The sequence below is a fragment of the Eufriesea mexicana genome, unplaced genomic scaffold (genome assembly GCF_001483705.2).
Source record: "Eufriesea mexicana isolate 0111107269 unplaced genomic scaffold, ASM148370v2 scaffold8420, whole genome shotgun sequence".
Lineage (NCBI taxonomy): Eukaryota > Metazoa > Arthropoda > Insecta > Hymenoptera > Apidae > Eufriesea > Eufriesea mexicana.
The window spans coordinates 661,686-681,071 of NW_016916180.1; the positions used below are offsets into that span (position 1 = coordinate 661,686).

The window sequence follows — 19,386 nt, forward strand, 5'->3', positions numbered from 1 at the left end:
TATATCTATTTCTCCTAAGAGATTAATTTTTGCATACACGTTAAGACGTATCTTATTTTCAACAATCGAAATATTTAGTTTTCGAAAAGATTCGAAATTTATTCGCATTCCTGGCTTAATAATCGTATCTACCGACACGTGAAATTAACCGCGTTAATTGAACTACCAATTAGCAAACTATTTCGAAATAAAGAGACACATTCCAGCGTGTGGAAATAGGATTTAAATAAATTATCGCGAAAATGGAATTATCAAAGTATCCATGCGTGATGCAAATAAACGAATGTCACAGTGTGTGTGATATCACACGGGGAGTGTATTGAACGTGATATCCACTTGAGCATTCCACGAATACAGGCTCGATCTTGCGCGTCTGTGTTAATGAACGCGATAAACTGCTGGAAGGGCTGATAGGAGCTGACAGAAAGAATAGTCTACCGATTAGATTCGGCCTTGCCGAGTATAAAAATGGCCTGGCCTTCCGAAAAGGATAATCAGCCGGCAAGGACGCCAGGCTGAATGTCCTCCTATATGTAAATGTATGTAAAATGTTCTAGATAAACCTGCGAACGCGCAAAACAAGAGATCCTGGGGCAGATAGCGAGACACGCGTGTCAGAATGCGAATTGCGAACTGGCAAATGCGAGTCACGTGCCCTTATTACGCGATTCTCCGTGCTTTGGAATTCCTTATTTCCAATGTTTTTTTCCACTCCACTCCAGCGATGCAGACGCAATTTTTAGCGGGAATGATCAAACGATATTTCATAATTCTGCGGATATCGAGAAGTGTGTTTGTGGGTTATTGGGTTAGGAGAACGATTTTTTCCCGAGGAAATTTGGTGTAAACGATTATTTTAATTTTCGGGCAGATCCGAGTTATCAAGTTCGTCGATTAATTTTGCGATTTTTAATTATCGGGTTCGTGGGGTTATTAGAATAATTGCTTCCTTTCTTTCGCCTTCGCTTTTTAAGGAAATTTCGAATTAAATTTCTCAAGTCTTTTATGGCAATCTTTTTTACTGAAATTTGTCACTTTGCCAAATTTTTTTATTGCGAGTTTTGCTCTTTACGATATTTTTTATTGCATATTCTTCATTTTACGTTATTTTTTATTGCATATTTTCCACTTTCCGACATTTTTGATTGCATATTTTTTACTCTGCAAAATTTTGTATTGCAAATTTTTTTGCAATCCTTTGAGAAATTTATTATTGCGAATTTTATACTTCCCCACATTTTCGATTGCAAATTAATTACTTCCTAAAATCTTTTATCGCATAATTTTTACTTTCCAAATTTCTTTGCCGCAAATTTCCACTTTCAAAAATTCCTGACATTCGAAATTACACCCAATTCATCGAAGTTACTCATCAAAATCCAACGTAAGTCATCATTTCGGACTCTTCTAGAACTAGTATCCCGAAGTCTATTAAATTCTCTTCTACCAAAAACCACAATAAAAAAGAAAAATTCGTGGCTTTAAAGAAGCCATTTGGAACGAAATTACATTGCGGACGAGAAGCCCGAAAATAGCGCGAAAAGAAGGAACAATCCAATTTAGGAAGACACTGATTTGTCAGACGGACGTCGAAAACCGAGCAACGTCCTCTCTGATTAGCCTGTTCCCTCCTGAGCGTGACACAATTAATTTGCATGATTCGCGCGTCGATCGAGTAAGGACAAGCGTCGTTTAATCCCAATTACGGCTGCGACTCGAGTTTCTTCCACTGCTAATTGGTAAAAAATCATCTTCGTCCAGGAAAGCGATTCTTGGAAGCTGAAAAAGGGGGACACACGCGTTACGCGAGTCGAGACCTCGATGGAGCAGCCGTAAATTCTAATTCGCCGAGAAAGAAGGGACAAGGAAAGCAGATGGCCGACAATTGTGCTTGATTAATCCAACGCCGGGCAAGGCTAGAATTTTACCGCGACTTCCTATTTTACGGACAGACATCCTATTACCGATTTACGAGCTTTCTTTCCAGGAATGTCCTATTTCTCGCACGGAAATTTGCCATTCTTTTGCAGTTCACTGTACCTTATGATGAACTTGGAGATTTATCAAGGAATTGGATCACTATGACGCGATCGAAAGTTATTTGTATTTTAAAATAACTGCAGAAGAGAAGTTTTTGATCGATATCAGATTTCGTGGCTCATTGTACAATGCTATAATTATAACAAATATTATTAATAAATAATATTGAAAATAATTGTATAATATTATTAACCCTTTGCACTCGAGAGGTGAGTTTCAGTCACCATTACGTAAAATTTGGAAGATCGATATTAATTAGTATATCAACTTTAATGTAATGTAACAATGTGCGAGGTATCGAAATTAAATAATTCTACAATTCTATTATTATACAATTCTTTATTTACTGCTCAAAAAAGCATCGTCAGTTTTTTAGTAGAGAATCTTTGAATTTCTACTTTTCTCTAGCCAAAAAGTCGTCGAGTGCAAAGGGTTAATAAATAATTATAATAAATAATAATTTTAATAAAATTAAAGAATTATAAAAAAGTAAAAAAATGGTGTTAATTTTATTTTAAATGTTTGTTTAGGTTATGAACGACATCGTTTTGAAATTTCTTTTTTTTAAGATGGTTTGACAGTGTGCATCACTGCACACATCACATTCCTGCGAAGTGGGATTACCTAACAGAAAAATTCAAGAAATGTTTGAAATTAGGATATATTCTTTAGACATTTCCATTCTTGTGAAAATAGGCGGAATAACAGCTGTTTGCGTTTGATCTATCGAATTTGTGCAAGTATCCCGTGACAGTGCATGTTTTAAATCAATGAAATTGCAAAGTTTGGATTACAGAAAAGTCCAAAGTGCTATGACCACCTATGGTTCAACGATATCGGTTGAGGGTGAAGATTGAAAGTTGCGTGGCGGTAACAGAGAGAAAGGAAGAAGAGTGGTGGGGAGTAAATACTCCCCAGTGGCCTTGAGTGGCGATTGACTTCGGACGGAGTATAGATAGCGAGCACTTTCATCGAATACCCTTTCGCCAGCCACTCTTCCAACCCTCCACTTTAAAAATACACATGTACCAATACTCTAAATTCTCTAAAGAACATCGCAAATTAAACAAAAGATTCCAGTCAGAAATAAAATCCAATCTCTAAATCCCAGTATATCAAAAATTAAAAAATCACAAGTCTCAAAAAATCCTTTATTCTCTAAGCCACACCTATACAAATTATTCACTGTTATATACACATATGTAATCGATAATAAATTCTCGAAAAAACGTTACAAATATAAATAAAAAATGAAACCCCATTTTTTAAATCTCAATGTTCCAAAAATTAAATAAGAATCGATTGTAAAATATTTGAAAAATTCCTCAGTCCCAAAAAATTCATTATTCTTCAAAGTAAACCTATACACTTATTCATTACTATATACAGATACGTAATCGATAATAAATCTTCGAAAAAATATTACAAATAAAAATAAAAAATAAAATTTAATTTCTTAAATGTTCCAATGTTCCAAAAATAAAATAAGAATCGATTGTAAAATATTTACAAAATTCCTCAGTCTCAAAAAATTCTTTATTCTTTAAGACAAACCTATACAAATTATTCACTATTACATACACATACGAAATCGATAATAAATTCTCGAAGAGATATTATGACTAAAAATAAGAAATGAAATGTTCTACTACTAAATGTTCCAAAAATTAAATAAGAATCGATATCATAACACCTAAAAAATTGCTTAAACTTAAAAAATTCCTTGTTCTTCGACTCAAACCCTCCGCATAAATTGTTCTTTATTGCACGCACGTAATAAAATGGCGTAATCTAAAAAAGTCTCTTAACCCCTAGAATCGGCAAGATCTAATTCCCCGCTCCCTCCATTAGCCCTGCTCATATCTCAGTCTCACCCAACCACCCGGTCACCGTCCAGACACGCAACATGGACGAACACCTCCGACTTTCCACGAGACCGAGCAGTTCACCTAACCCTGGCCCACGGTCGGCCGTGGATAGGCCTCGGAACAGCCACGGTATCGTGACTCGTTATTAGCGACGGTCGTCGTTATAAATTCATGCCACAGAAATATTTAGAGTAGGCAGCCGCGATAAAGGAGCAGACGGAGAGGGAACCGAGTCGGTACATCGGCTACGCGCCCCCATTGCGCCAGCAAAGGATTACAGACCGCTCCGTCTCTCTCCTTCCCTCTCCCTGTCTCCCTCTGACACAACGTTGGGCCCAGGTCGCATAGAATTTCCAATCCCGCGAACCACCTTTTGCGACCACGTCGACTTTACGAGCCGTGACGAGAGCCAAGGTGGAAGAGAAGGGCGCGGTACGTAATAAGGTACGAGCCGAGATAAGGACCCCCGATGCTCTCGATACGGCTCGTTCTCTCCGGTTGACACGATTTTTCCGTCTCTCGATAAGGACCAGTTAACTCTGTAATAGATCACTATGGGCCAACGAGAAGAGTCGGTAAAATTAACGAGAGGTTCGTGAGAAGTTCATCTGACGGGAGGAGATAGGCTGTCAGTCCTATAGCGTCTTGTTCACGCTATCAACGTGGATCCAAGTGAATCCGAGACACCGTGATCGCGTCAATCACGTGTACTGGCATCTTTCAACCGACTGGGTTCGTTAGTCCCCGATCTCGATTCGATTTGTTTCGATTTCATGGAACTTTGCGAGACGTGTCTAGATTAGGCAAATTTCAGGCTGAGGATAAGATTGGAGAAGGCCAAGTGATGATGAGAAAGGATGATGCAGAAACGGTTGGGGAATGGAGGATCATCTGTGGGATTGAGTAATGAACTGGTTGTCCGACTGATTCGAATCGCGATCTGGTTTTATTCGAAATTGAACAGTCTACCTTGCAGTTTTGACGAGATTCGGGCCCAATCACCAGACTGTTTTCAATGTGTATAGGTGTCTCTGACCGTGTAGAGATCTCAGCCTACGTAGAAATCAACTTCAGTTTTGATACATCGTATGGCCGAGATGTTTCATTACAGAAAAATAAGAATAGATTAATTTGACAATTATTTTCCTCATCTGTCTTAGGCCTAGGCTAATCTGTTAAGTCTTAGACTGATCTATCCTGGTTTTTGATTAACTTACCGAGTCTTACACTGAGCTGTCAAGCTCTAGACTGATCTACCATGTTTTAGACAGACCTAGCAAGTGCTAGACTGATCTGCCAAGTTTTAGAGTGATCAATCAAACTCTAGATTAATATACCAAGCCCTAGACTAGTCTGTCAAACCTTAGAGTGATCTATCAAGCTCTAGATTAATATACCAAGCCCTAGACTAGTCTGTCAAACCTTAGAGTGATCTATCAAGCTCTAGATTAATATACCAAACCCTAGACTAGTCTGTCAAGCCTTAGAGTGATCTATCAAGCTCTAGATTAATATACCAAGACCCAGACTAGTCTACCAAGCCTTAAACTGATCAACCCAGTCCTAGACTGATCTACCATTCCTAAACTGATCTACCATATTTTAGACAAACCTAGTAAGTCCTAGACTGATATACTAAGTCTTAAACTAGTCTACCAATCCTTAGACTGATGAACCCAGTCCTAGACTGATCTACCTAATTTCATGACTAGTCTACCAAGTCCTCAACTTGCCTACCAAGCCCTAGACTAGTCTACCAAATCCTAGACTGGTTTACCAAGCCCTAGACTGATCTGCCATATTCTAAACAGGTCTACCAAATCCTAGACTGGTCTACCAAGCCCTAGACTGATCTGCCATATTCTAAACAGGTCTACCAAGTCCTAGACTAGCTTTTTTCACATTCTAGCAAAGAGAAAATCCGCTTTCAGATCGTCTATGCATCTAGAATCCAGAAATCACAGGCCTACGTAACCCAAAACGTGGATACCACTTCATCCTCCTCCGTCGCCGTATTAAGCAAACCGAAGGAGTGCTGGTGCCGATGAATGGAGGCCGATCCCGTCGAGCGGAGAGCCGATTTTACACAGCGTGACTGCGACAGTTTGCGGGGAATCGAGTTCCAGCGATCGACTCCTCGTAGATCAGTGAAAGTCCAAGCCGCTACCCGTTGCTCGCGCTGCCGACAGCCGATCCGACACGCGAGAGACTGCTCTATCGGCGCCGTTCAATGGCACACGCGATCGTGCGCGGCAGATACGGGGCCGTGTTCTTTCGACACGCAGCGCCGACTCCCGACGGTTCGACTTTCAGGATTTAGTTTGACAGTGGCAGAGTCGGCAGAGATCGTGTCGGACACGCCGCTCCAACGCTTCGATTGTCCGCTTCGATTAGCGCGCATCGATGCTCCATGGCAATTAATCGTCGCGGATTTTAGGCGAACCAGACGGACGCGTGGGATGGCTCGATTTCAACCCTTTCGATGTTGCAACCTCCATCGAACAGGTATTACGAAGCACGACGGTGCACAGGCTGCTAACATGCCACGTTCGAGTGATTGAGGCACGCTGATATACACGGTGTCCTGAATTCTCTTCAATTTATCTGTTTTACGGCTTCTCGCAAAGGTTCGAAGCTTCAAAAATTATCTTTTTCACACGAATGACGTTAGAAATTAATAACCACGATTATTGAGAGAGTCATCAACAGGGAACTTCTGAGAAACAGTTGGGGGGTTTGTTTCGTTGATGCACATGCCCACTCGTGCCTGATTATATTAATTATAAACCTAAACTTACGGGGACTATGAAGAAAATAGGGAATAGAGTCCACAGAGTAACATGCATCAAAATATAATACCATAGCGATACCATAAAAATAAATAACACCCATAAAGAGTAAGAACAGGGTCAGATCTGTACTTAGATCGGCAGACTTCCCTTTTCGATTTATAGAAGAACAGCCTATTCCTCGAAATTTGTTTCTCTACCAGTGCACTCTATTATCAGAAATTGATTTCGACCATAAAGCCTCTGACATTCCTGGTTTCTCCTGCTTTGCACATAACTATATTTCCATCCCCATAAAATCCAACGCGAATTTTATCCAAAGCAGTTTTGTCCTTTCCTCGTGGCGAACGGAGCCTGGAATTATTTGAAATACAGTCCGATGGAACCATCGATAGGCAGAAATATAGGATGCCCCTAATTCCCCGTGCACACGCATTCCCTTCCCACGTGCGAAATAAGGATCGCATGATCTGGGAGTTGAGCATGGTGCCATAAATCTGGAACGAATCAATGAAACAGCGCGCCGATACACGTTCACTGAACATAAAGCGACATAGTCGAGATGATTATAGCGGGCACAGGTATCTACCGGCTGTTTCCAGGCGACTACCACAGTTGGCGCTAGTAGTACCAGCCCGGCCTGTCGAGTGTCGTAGGTGGTTCTAGATGGTGGATTATCGTGCGCAGCCTCGGGTTGTTAACTAGGATTTACGATGGCTATCGATACCCTAAGTTTTTTCGCCGCGACATGTACATCTGCGATAAGAAGCGAATACTTTATACTCGTTACATTATCCATACCCCTTATCCGGGGCATTCAATCAGTAATTCGAAAGCTATCGACCCATTCATCTTAAACACACCCTGGAGTAACAGCTCCCGGACTAGAAAACATCGAAAAGCAACATGCAGGACACGATCTGGTCGAAAGATAGAACCGGTATCGATGGCTGCGAACATTTTGGAGGCCTGTGCACAGGCGCGCGTCGTTAAGCTAGCCCAGGTTGACTATAAACCGGGGGAACTTACGCCGCCATCGCTGCCACAGCGACTAGTTATTTTCGCCCGATGCAAATTCGCCTTTTATCTCGATTGTAAATTCCGCGAAATTTATCGCGGATTCTTAGAGCACCTCCCTTCCGCGCAGAAACGGGAGTGGATGGTTTTACACGCGTAACCCTAAGCCACGGCTGCGCAGGCCGTATGTATATCGACGCCGGCGCGGTTAATAATAATCGCCATTCCAGTTCGACGGCCGCCATTTTTCTCGCGTTTCGCGCCCGTTCCGATCCGGCTAATGATCGCCTCCGCTGCGAGCGCCACCGACGACATTCTCCGCTCTTGCCACGCTTTATCGCGCCACTGCGACGCACGCTGGGAACCCGTTTCGAGAGCACGATGTGGGCCCCGATTATTTCACGCGCGGAGAATTCATTTAACCGGACTGGCCCGCGGAAAAATGACAATTACAAGGCTACCGTCTGCCTGTCTAGTTGTTAATGCTTCTTTCCTTTCTTTTTTACTTTTTTTAGTTTTTATTTTGCGAGTGCTTGACAGAATTTTGGAAGAGATTTGGTTTTTTATTTTCAATTGCTCTTTTTTAATCACTATCGCAAGCCTACCGTCTGCACGACGAGTTGTTAATGCTTGTTTGTGTACCTTTTTATTTTATTTATTTTTTGTTGCTTATTTTGCAAGTGTTTTGGGAGTATTTTGAAAAGGATGAAGTTGGGAATGAAGGAAGATTCAGGTAGATTTGCTTTCTTTTATTTAGAGTTGTATTTCTTTAAGTCCCAATCACAGGGTTACCGTCCTTTTGTCGAGTTATTATAGCTTGTCCGTTTTTCTATTTTCTTTTTTATTTTAGAAATGAGTATATGTATTTTGGAATTATTTTTGAAGGGATATAGTCGGATATAGAAAATTGGGATTATTATTACACAAAGAATTCTGCAGAATTTAATATCGCGAGTGTACAAATAAATCCCAATATTTATAAAATAAAATAATATTTATGGAACTTCATATAGGGAATTTTGAAAACAGTAAAATTCTGATAATACCCTGCATTTGCGAATTGCTATAACAAAAATGATTATAATCAGTGTAATAAAAATAATTATAAAATGGCTGATATTTTGAACAAATATAACCGTGTGAATGTAAAATGGTATTATCAACATTTTACTCCTTTGTATTTTAAAATAAAGTCTGGTATACGTATGTCGGCTAATGAGAAAATTCTGCAATGGCCAATTCGAGGAACACGAAGTTTCGCGATTTCCCGTTGTAACGGGTGCGAAAGGAGAAAAAGAGGAAAATAGGGGCACACGAAGAAGCTCGTTTCGTTCGCTCCTCATCGTGTCACGGCGTTTCCTACACGCGCCGACTTAATTCGTGATTCAAGTGGCGTTGAAGCAACAGCTTCCGGTGGACGTCACACGCATCCTTCTTCCTCTGTTTCACGATCCGCGACCAAAGAACGTGCCCCATAGCTTCTATGCGTTTCCATTTAATATTTCACTGTGCGAGTTAACCGTACGTGTGCATGTCTACATTTGTTGCACGCGTCGTTTTAACGTTACTCACGCGCGGAATTTTCAAGAAGCTTCTGGGAACCACCGGTTAAACCATACCAAAATCACTGTTAAGTGATAAATTATTTAACAATTTTTAAAAATAACGCGAAATTTTATTATTTCCATTTAAATTAATTTACATTATATTTTTGTATTTGTCTTCCTTTTTCTTCCAACTTTTTAGCAGTTTTTATTGATTTTGTCATTTTTTTATCTGGGAACCACCCATTAAGTCATACGAAGCTCATTGTTAATTGATATATAATTTAATAATTTTTAAAAATAACGCGAAACTTTATTATTTTTATTTAAATTAAATTACATTATATTTTTGTATTTGTCTTTCTTTTTCTTCCAATTTTTGAGCAGTTTTTATTGATTTTGTAATTTTTTTATCTGGGAACCACCCGTTAAATCATACTAAGCTCATTGTTAATTGATAAATTATTTAACAATTTTTAAAAATAACGCGAAATTTTATTATTTCCATTTAAATTAATTTACATTATATTTTTGTATTTGTCTTTCTTTTTCTTCCAATTTTTGAGCAGTTTTTATTTATTTTGTAATTTTTTTATCTAGGAACCACCCGTTAAATCATACTACGCTCATTGTTAATTGATATATAATTTAATAATTTTTAGAAATAACGCGAAACTTTATTATTTTTATTTAAATTAATTTGCATTACATTTTTGTATTTGTCTTCCTTTTTCTTCTAATTTTTGAGCATTTCAATTTCTCTAAATTTTGTAATTCTTTTATCTGGGAACCACCCGTTAAATCATACTAAGCTCATTGTTAATTGATAGATGATTTAATAATTTTTCTAAATAACGCGAAATTTTGTTATTCCCATTTAAATTTATGTACACTATATTTTTATATTTAACTTCCGTTCCTTTTTTCAATTTTAAGTAGTTTCTTTCGGTTTTACAATTTTTAATGCCCGTTATTGACATGCGGAGTAATAAAATTACGGGAAAGTTAGTGAAATCTGTTCGCGAAAAAGAATCAGAATTTCCATATAGAGAATATCTATAACGGTTGTCCATTGGAATATGGAGCAGCGTGCTATCGAATTTTCTTTCATAAGAAAATAGTAGATAGTTTAATCTGGATGACTGAAATTACTATAATTTTTGTCCTACTCGATCAGGTATCTGTGTAGATTTCTAGCTGATTAAAAATTTCCCGAACATCCAGCAGCTGCCAGCCGGACAGAGGAGGCTCGATCTACGAACAATTTCCTTATCCCACTCTCTAGCTCACAATCCCAAATACATTACAATCTACCAACCGCTTAATGACCGGAAACACCACCGTAATAAAATTGAATTACGACCGAGTAGAATTGAATTTCCTCCTAACAAGACCTCCTCTCCCGGCAAATGCTAAAAACTCTCTACAATACTACAAACTCTCTTTGAAACCGAATAACCAGCTGCATTCGATTCGCTAATTTTAAATGGCATACGTGCATACCGGGTGAATGAAAAGTCAAGCCTCGAAAAAAAAGAGAAGAAAATTCTAGCATAACATATAGCACGAGACAAAATGATAGTATACCATAAGAATTTCAGTGTTTCCTCAATGACTATGAAAATATAGGTATCTCGACAAAAATAGGAAAGTCACAAGATTATAAATGGAATTTGATTTTATAAAGAAAGGTAATTTCTCTTAATTAAAGAAAGAATATTATTAGGATACAATTGATAAACATATTGGGATAAAATTACTTAAAATTGCATTAACAATTATACTAACAATGTGGTAATGGTTACATAGATTTTTAAATATATATGTGTTGGGATGAGTGGAACAAGTATGCATGGGATGGAAATATCTAACGAATTCGGGTTATTATTATAAATGAGTATGCCTGCAATGACTGAAGTGTTGTGTGAATTGTGTATGTTAATGTAATATATGAAAGAAGAACGAAAGAAAAGAGAGTGATTTAGCATACGTCAGTTGCAATTGAGTTTTAATAGTGAGAAGACGTGTGAGCATGTGATTGTGATAAATTAATTATATTTCAACCTAATATTTGTGTTTGTTAATTTTTGTAATTAAATAAATAATTATTCTTGTTGTTATTAAATTTCATCCACCACTAACAAATAATTGTACTAACAAATATATTAACATTTGGAATATTTTCAATACATTTGTGTATACTATAGGAGTTCCAAAAAATAATGAAAATTATAGGTTATGTTGTCATTTTCTCTCGTACTATATTATATGAGTATATGTGTATAATATACATCATATAGAATATATTAAATGATAAATAATGTAATTACAATAAAATTTCCAAATACGCTCTAAACGATTGCATATAGAAACTACGCCTCTAGAAACCTGACAGTCTCTCCCCCTGGATCTACCTAACGCTACGTGATCGGTAACGCCCTCACATATCTTCCATTACCATCTTAAGCTCGTTTTAATTCCCTCACGTTTCTTGGATTTCGAACGAATGCAGCATCCCTAAAGACACCGCAAACGTAAAAATCCAGGCACGTGGATTCCTGGCACTCGACTATTCTAGTGACTTGTCTACATGCCAAAAAAGGAATCCACGTAGCAAAATCTCCTCGAAATTCTACTGAATTATCACCACTCTTAAATTACAAATCAGACCTCCAAAAGGAAAAAAAAGAAAAAAGAAAGGAATCAAATTAAGGGGACAGGGGGTAGGGCGCAGAGCACTACAAAATTAGTGATACTGATACTGAAAATTAGGAACCCCCTAGAATTTTAAATCTCCTCGAAATTCGAAATTCTACTCGTTTATCACTATCCCTAAATTGCAAATCGGGCCCTCAAAAGAAAAAAAAAGAGAAAGAAAAAAATTAAATTAAATTAAATTAACGACTCAATTTTTGCATCTCCAAATCCTAAATTCTATTCATTCATCACTATTCCTAAATTACAAATAGAACCCCCCAAAAAAAGAAAAAAAAAAAAAAAAAGATATATTAAATTAAATTAAATTAACGATCCGACTTTTAACCCACCCGGTATATACCCTCCTATATACCCACAACCCGTAGTGGTGAAGGGGTTAAACGGTACCATTAAGTCCGACACCCCTCCCCTTCTTAGCCAGATGCGTTCCATCCTCCCTGCCCCTATTTAGATCCCACCCTATATATAATACCCGCAAGTCGAGGCTAGTTTATACTTCTGGGAATGTATAAATCGTTCTACGGCCACTTACTTTGCACAGAGCGACGCCGGTGTCCAGCCTGTCCATAAAATTGTCAACGTTGATTCGCAGCTCCGGATACAGCGCGTTCAACCACTCGGCCAGGTCCTCTTTCATCGCGATCAGATACTCCTCCGAGGACTTGAAAGGCCTGTAAGACCTAGCCTCCAGAAGCACCGACATATTGGCTGCTCGATACCTGAAACACCGATCGATTGCATATTACCGGCATTATTTATTTACATTTCCCTCTTCACCCCTCTCTCTCACACACACACACACGCATATGTTAGTGGTGGATGAAATATCAATAACAATAAGAACAATTCTTTATTTAACCCTTTGCACTCGAGAGACATTTCAGTCGCCATTTGATAAAATTTCGAAGCTCGATATTAATTAATATATCAAATTTAAAGTAACGCACAGTGTACGAGGTATCAAAATTAACACTAGAACTACCAACCCGGTCCAAATGACTGGTCCCAGAATTTTCCTTTTTGCAATCACCGAACACATACACCTGCTTTAAGAATAAAATTGGTATAAACTCATATTACGAAAGAACTGTAATCAATATATTCACTCATATTCATCATACCGCTTGTAATTACTATAATCTGTGCACGTTATAGTTAGGTACCCACTAAAGATCGGTAGTGCTAGTGTTAAATAATTCTGCGCGTTAATTATTATATGATTTCTTATTTACTACTCAAGAAATATCATCAGCTTTATAACAGAAAATTTTTCAACTCGTACCCTTCTTTAGCCAAAGTATCGTCGAGTGCAAAGGGTTAGGACACTAAGTGCCATGCCTGTTCTGACTTGCGTTTCGCTTGGCCCCCTAGGTCATATTTCGCCGAATTTTCGTCCCATTTTTCTGCAGGGACAATTAATCAGACGACCTTTATGTCCTTTTAGAAATGCAAGCTAATAAGGCTTTGTAGCTTTTATTATACTATAATACAAAGAGTGAAAATTGACCCATAAAGTTGCCCCATTTTGTGATACCTGCGAGGAACAACTGTCCCCATGTTTACGGTACTTTAATAAAACCCGTTACAACTTTTTGGTAGGGAATATTTACGTATATTCGTGACACAATCCAGGAACTGCTTAAAATTGGTTAATAGAAAATAATTTTTTAGTTTTATATCATATTTTATACTGTTAGTCACCGATCAGTGAAGTCGACGGGACACTACTAACCTAGCTATATTTTCGACAATTCTCAATATTTTTTCACGAAAAAAATCACGAATACTCCTTAAATATAGATGAAAACCGTGTCACAATTCTTATCACAATAACGTCTTTGTGATTCTTAAAAGAAAATCCGAAAGTTGAGCCTGGCTCAGATTTGAACATCGATTAGAGGAGAAAGATGTATCAGGAATGGAGAAACGTCGAAACTAGATCCGCATTGGACCCAGAAACGATACCAACGTGTCCAGTCGTTACGACCTTTCATAAAATTAGCATATCGCGGTGAGGAAACGGCGGAGAATTGAATTTATCGGCGACAGAATTAACAAATTTGCTGAAACCGCAGAGACACCCAAGCCCACTCTTCCACGCGCCACGAATCTCGCGGCCGATAAAAAGGCATTAAACTACTACCACGCGATATGCGCATGCTAACCGCAAAGACCATAACCGTTCATATTCAATCAGCCACGACCCACTCGAATCCATAAACCGATCTATAAATAAAATCGAACTGAATCGAACCTTCCTGCTCGCTCCGGTTCCCGGTTCCAGTGACTCGAAAACGTGAGAAAAGGAGGAAAAGAAGGAAACAGGAAATTAACCCTTTGCACTCGAGAGGCTACTCTCAGTCGCCATTTAATCAGGTTCTGAAGATCGTTGTTAACTAATATGACGAATTTCAAATTGCCCAACGACGCGTGGAATATAATTAATAAAATTAAAATAATTCTACGTCTTACAATTAATTTGCACTTTTTATTTACCGTTTCGAAAATATCGTCGACTTTATGGCAGAAAGTCTTCGAATTACTATTTTCTTGTAACGAAAAAATCGTCGAGTGCAAATGACTAATATCGATCTTCGAAATTTTATGAAATGGCGACTGAAGTTCGTCTCTCTAATAAAGTCCCCCCAATAAAGAAATAGTCCAATTTTACTGACAAAATTATACCCTCGATCCTCTCATTTCCACTCGGGGTAGAAACGGAAAGATAAAGTCAGAGTAGTAATTACTCTACCTTCCCCTACAGATCCCATTTCCTAGCGAGCATAATCTACAATTATGACTGGACGGATCGTTTTCCCATGCTGAACGATGCACAGTTAACCGATTGAACGACGTGTCGAATATAAGCGCGAAGCAACACATTGCGGCAGAGCAATAAAATTTCGAGGGACCCGCAAGACAATGGCCCTGTATCGTCCCAGAGAACTCCCCCTGATGGCTGCCGCCGGTTAAACCACCCCACAGGGTAACGTCCATCGCACAATGTATCCGAGCCTGTGCCATATCGCGCTCAAAGCTCCCCTGGCTACCCCTATAAATCTCCATTGCTCTCATAAAACGATGATTCCCGATCGAATGGACTCTACCAACGCGTTTGCCCCTTTCGGCACGAATATTCGGTTACTAAGGGCCGATTACGACGAGCTGCGGGACCATCGGGGCTTTCTATTTACCTTGTGTAAGCGAAACAGGATCGTTTCTCTTCTTTATTGAACCTGGGGTTCGTATTCTCTCGGATATGTTGCCTAGTTAGTCGAATTGCCCTCCATTCGAGTGGAAGATCTCGAATTTTGGCGACGATAACAAATGACAGACATGTCCTCGCGGCTGACAACGTTGAAGAGTTACTGTGTTTTCACGAGAGGAAGGTACAGTGTGTTCACATCCTCGCTAAGAGGAAACAAAGACTACGATTGAAAGGCTACGCCTATGCTGCGTTATTTTGTCTCACTCGGACTCGTTACAGCTCGTCGTTGATCTTCGTCACCGTCTTTGTCCAATAACAGTCACTCCCTGTGATTACAAAAGTGTCAGGAGTGAGGATGTAAACGCACTGTGCCTTCTTCTCGTGGTAGCACAGTAAGCCAATGTCTACTGCGCGCGCAGCCGCGCGGAGCTTACACGGCCTGTCGCGTGGAGCCGCGTGGCGCTGCCGTAGCGCAATGGCGGCTGGTAGCTTCGTATCCAATCGACTGTACGATCTCTGTGTCGCAGAGTTTTTCGTTTCATATAACTTAATCTCTTTTGTTTCACCGCGCTTTATCTTCCTTAATCCTCCCGACCTGTTTCAGCTGTAACGTAAGAGCCGTCGGACATAATAGGGTAACATACTAATTGAAAAATGTGGATTCTAGTACTTCTGTGGCTTAATAGCTATTGGGCTAGTCTGGAATGTCTAATTTTTCTGATACAGATCTCTGTTATTGTTCCAGCCGTGTAGTCTAGTCTATCAGTTGTGGTTCTTATAATTAGTTTCAATAGTTTAATAGGGAGAAGTCTGAATCCCAGGGGTCCGATAACTGAATTTATAGCCTAGTTTTGCTCGTTTTTAATATTAATAATGGGGACCAACATTACCAGAATGTAACGGTCTCGACTATTGATTTTATAATTCAACGGGCTAACAATCCAGGCTCTAACTTTGTGCTCTGAAAACGTGTTCAGGTAGTTCTACTACTTTAGAGTCTGGTCTATTAATTCTATACCCGAGTTGTTTCATCTGATCTACCAAACTCAATGCATTCAGGATCTAATAATTCCATTTTTGTAACTTATATATTCGCTTGGATTTGCATTCTAACAGCTCACTCTGGTAATTACGTACCTCGATAGTCTTATCGAGAAACTCCTTAAACTAATTACTTAATTCCAATATTGCATGTGTGCATACACGTATCTCAGTTCGTTAGAAATCTAATTAATTTATCTTGAGCAATAACTAGAGTAATTGTTACTGCTAAATCTATCGCATATAGGTATTGAAATTTTATCACACGAATATTACTGCACGTATCACGTCAAATAATCGAAAAGAGGAAATTTAATGTCTATTCGCTGTAACGAGTATAGCCAAGTTAACCCAACTTCCCAGAAAATCGATGAAAAAGAATACTCATTGTCTGAAATGAAGAAAAAGGAAAGAATTATATTAAATCGACAAAGGACGATCGTGAGAAAAGGGCTGATCCACAACGGAAACAATTTCCAGCCATTCTAAACTCAACACGAACCCAGCCACGTGGACATTCCATTACACCATTCAATCCCAACCCCGAACCCCCATAAACTCCGGCAAGGAGGCTCCCCGACAATGAAAATTGCTGTCACGGAATCACAGCAAATGTCCCATCGAGCATTGGCTTCGATAAAAAGCCACGGGTGGCTCGGCGTGATCACAGGAGGCGATGAAAAAGGACGAGAGAAGAAAAGAACGAAGGATAGATCCGGAGAGAGGCAAAGAAGGCTCAGGACAAGGGGGAGGAAATCATAAAGGCACGGATCGTGCGCAGACATCGGCGATCCTGGATTACAGGCTGGCAAAAGGTGACTCTAAAATGTCACCCGTCTAGTGTTTCCCGGGATGCAACGCGCGTGATTTACTCCTCGTTTACACTGCCTCTGCGAGCCCCATGGCTAACGCGTTACAGGTGCTTCTTTCTTAAATGGCAAACTGCGAAACTCGTGTCTCTCCTTCGATGAAATCGTTACAAACTGGCACTTTATGGCCTGCATTTCCACTAGATTATTGGCCTAGCTGCAAATCGTTCCAACGACTGGCAATTTGTGTGCGAATGAACGATTGGCTTGCAAAATGATCCTCTTTGAACTAGGCACCTTTGACATCCTTTCGGAATAACAATTTCAGAGAATTATGGATGAGTCCTGTCTATTCACAGTTTAGGCTACCTGGTACTGCATTTGTCTCTGCTTGGTCTTGCTCCAGATAGACTTGCTCTAGAATTTAGACCGAGTTATTAGAAGTGATCTAAGTCCTGAGTCTAGGTGAGGATCAGATCGTTGTCAGGTTTAAGACACCGATTTCAAAAAGTCAAGCTGTCCACTGAGATCGCTTGGCTAGGCCTACACCATTGACCCGTATCGAGTATCAGCGACGACACGAGAAAAGCTCGCGAGCTTTATGGGTCGTAAAACGTACGGTTTCGCTGAGAACTATGCGAGGAGCTGGAAAACTTGGATTGGACGAGAGGCGAGGATGCAGGAAGTGTATCGCGCTGTGAAACGAGGCAAGGCTCGTTTCCATACACCTACCGGCGCGCGCAACACTTTCACAAGCTGTAGCAAACGCGATCGCTATCTCGTCGTAATTCCTTCGCGTGCCGTGTGCGCGCGCATCGCGATTTTTCGCGCCCGGCAGCCCCGCGCAATAAACGGATCGATTTATGCGCCTGCGCGCTCTCGCGCTTTCCATCCAGCGGGATGATCTATGGATCGTTGCGGATTACGTTCTGTCTTCCGCTCTTTCGACTTACGTTCCATTTTACGGCTCACCTGGTAATTGAATATCGCTAATATCGGCATTTAACAACGCGATGTTTTGCCATTTCATGGTACATTGTGATTCGTAGTGTCTCTATCGCAATGGATATGTTTCCTAAGTTACTTGGCATGTTTTACGCATATAAAATACCGTGAAACGAGCTCGTTGATTTCCAACGAACTATAAAGTTTGTGTAGAAATAAAGAAAAGCAGAGAAATGGGAATTATGGTTGATATTAACGGGTTTGAATATTGATCAGTTTCCTGAGCTTGAAAATTATTGACTGATAATAAATGAATGACAAAAAATAAGAGGAGATATTGGAAAATTGATTACACTGTGAAGCACGAATTTTGATCTGTGATATGCATTGGGCAACTTTGGTAGAGTTTTCCTGAAAACCAATTTTTCAGTAATCGAAATCGATCAAGTTTTTTTAAATAAAGTTTTTACCTTTCGCGTGACACCTCATTTTAGACAAAAATACAGAGAAATTAAAAATATTTTGATATATATATATATACGTATCGTGGAAATTTATCCTATGGAAAAGCGAAAGTAGTTATAGTTTATAAGAAATGTATAAATCTTCAAATTTATTATTAATAATGAATTATTCTCGACGTAAATTTATAACGAAAGTGAAAATATTAATAAATTATTGGGTATTACTTGAATTTATAACGTACTTGAGCTAAAATGTATCAACAATTTACAAAAAGTTTAAAAATTATTGCACCGATTGTTAATAACAAATTAATATTGTTACTAACAAATTGTTTACGACGAAAATTTATAATAAAAGTGAAAAAATTAATAAATTTGTGACTATTACATAAATTTATAACTTACTTGTTTAAAAATGTAACAACAATTTGCAAAAGGTTTAAAAATTATTACACCTATTGTTAATAACAAATTAATATTATTATTAACAAATTGTTTGCAACGTAAACTTTTCATAACGGTAAAGAAATTATTAAATTATTGGCTATTAGAGCGGGAAAATAATAATTAATGGTATTGTAGAATTTCGAAAATTTCCGATTGGGGTGGGGGGACTCGGCCGATCCGCCCTCGGGCTGGTGAGGCATCTGGAGTAATACGGGGGTCCGTCGACCTTAGTCGTCTTGGGTGCCAATCCGTGCACACGACCGGGGGATGGGTCCTGCAGTCGGAATCATTGCAAGAGCGTGCCTGCCTGCCCCTCTAGCACTTGGTGGCTATGTGGTTATGTTTGCATAGAGCCGGGGTATGGAGCATGCGCGTGATTCCGACTGTTAGGCCTCGCATAGGACCCTCGGATTGTCTCTGGGTGTTTCACTAGTTCGTTGGCTGCCTTAGATCATCGAGTAAGCCATGGCGAGGTCGGCGGTGGCAGGGTGGGCAA

General features: G+C 39.3%; 1 protein-coding gene across 2 annotated transcripts in view; it reads right to left on the reverse strand.

The window, feature by feature from the left end:
- The window catches only part of LOC108552917 (GAS2-like protein 1), a 97,792-nt gene that overhangs the window by 60,765 nt on the left and 17,641 nt on the right, over positions 1-19,386 (reverse strand). For both annotated transcript variants that reach the window (XM_017907603.1, XM_017907602.1), the window contains exon 2: positions 12,509-12,695. In XM_017907603.1, coding sequence (XP_017763092.1) covers positions 12,509-12,679 — 171 coding nt within the window. In that variant the 5' untranslated portion in view covers positions 12,680-12,695. The remainder of the gene's footprint in view (positions 1-12,508; positions 12,696-19,386) is intronic.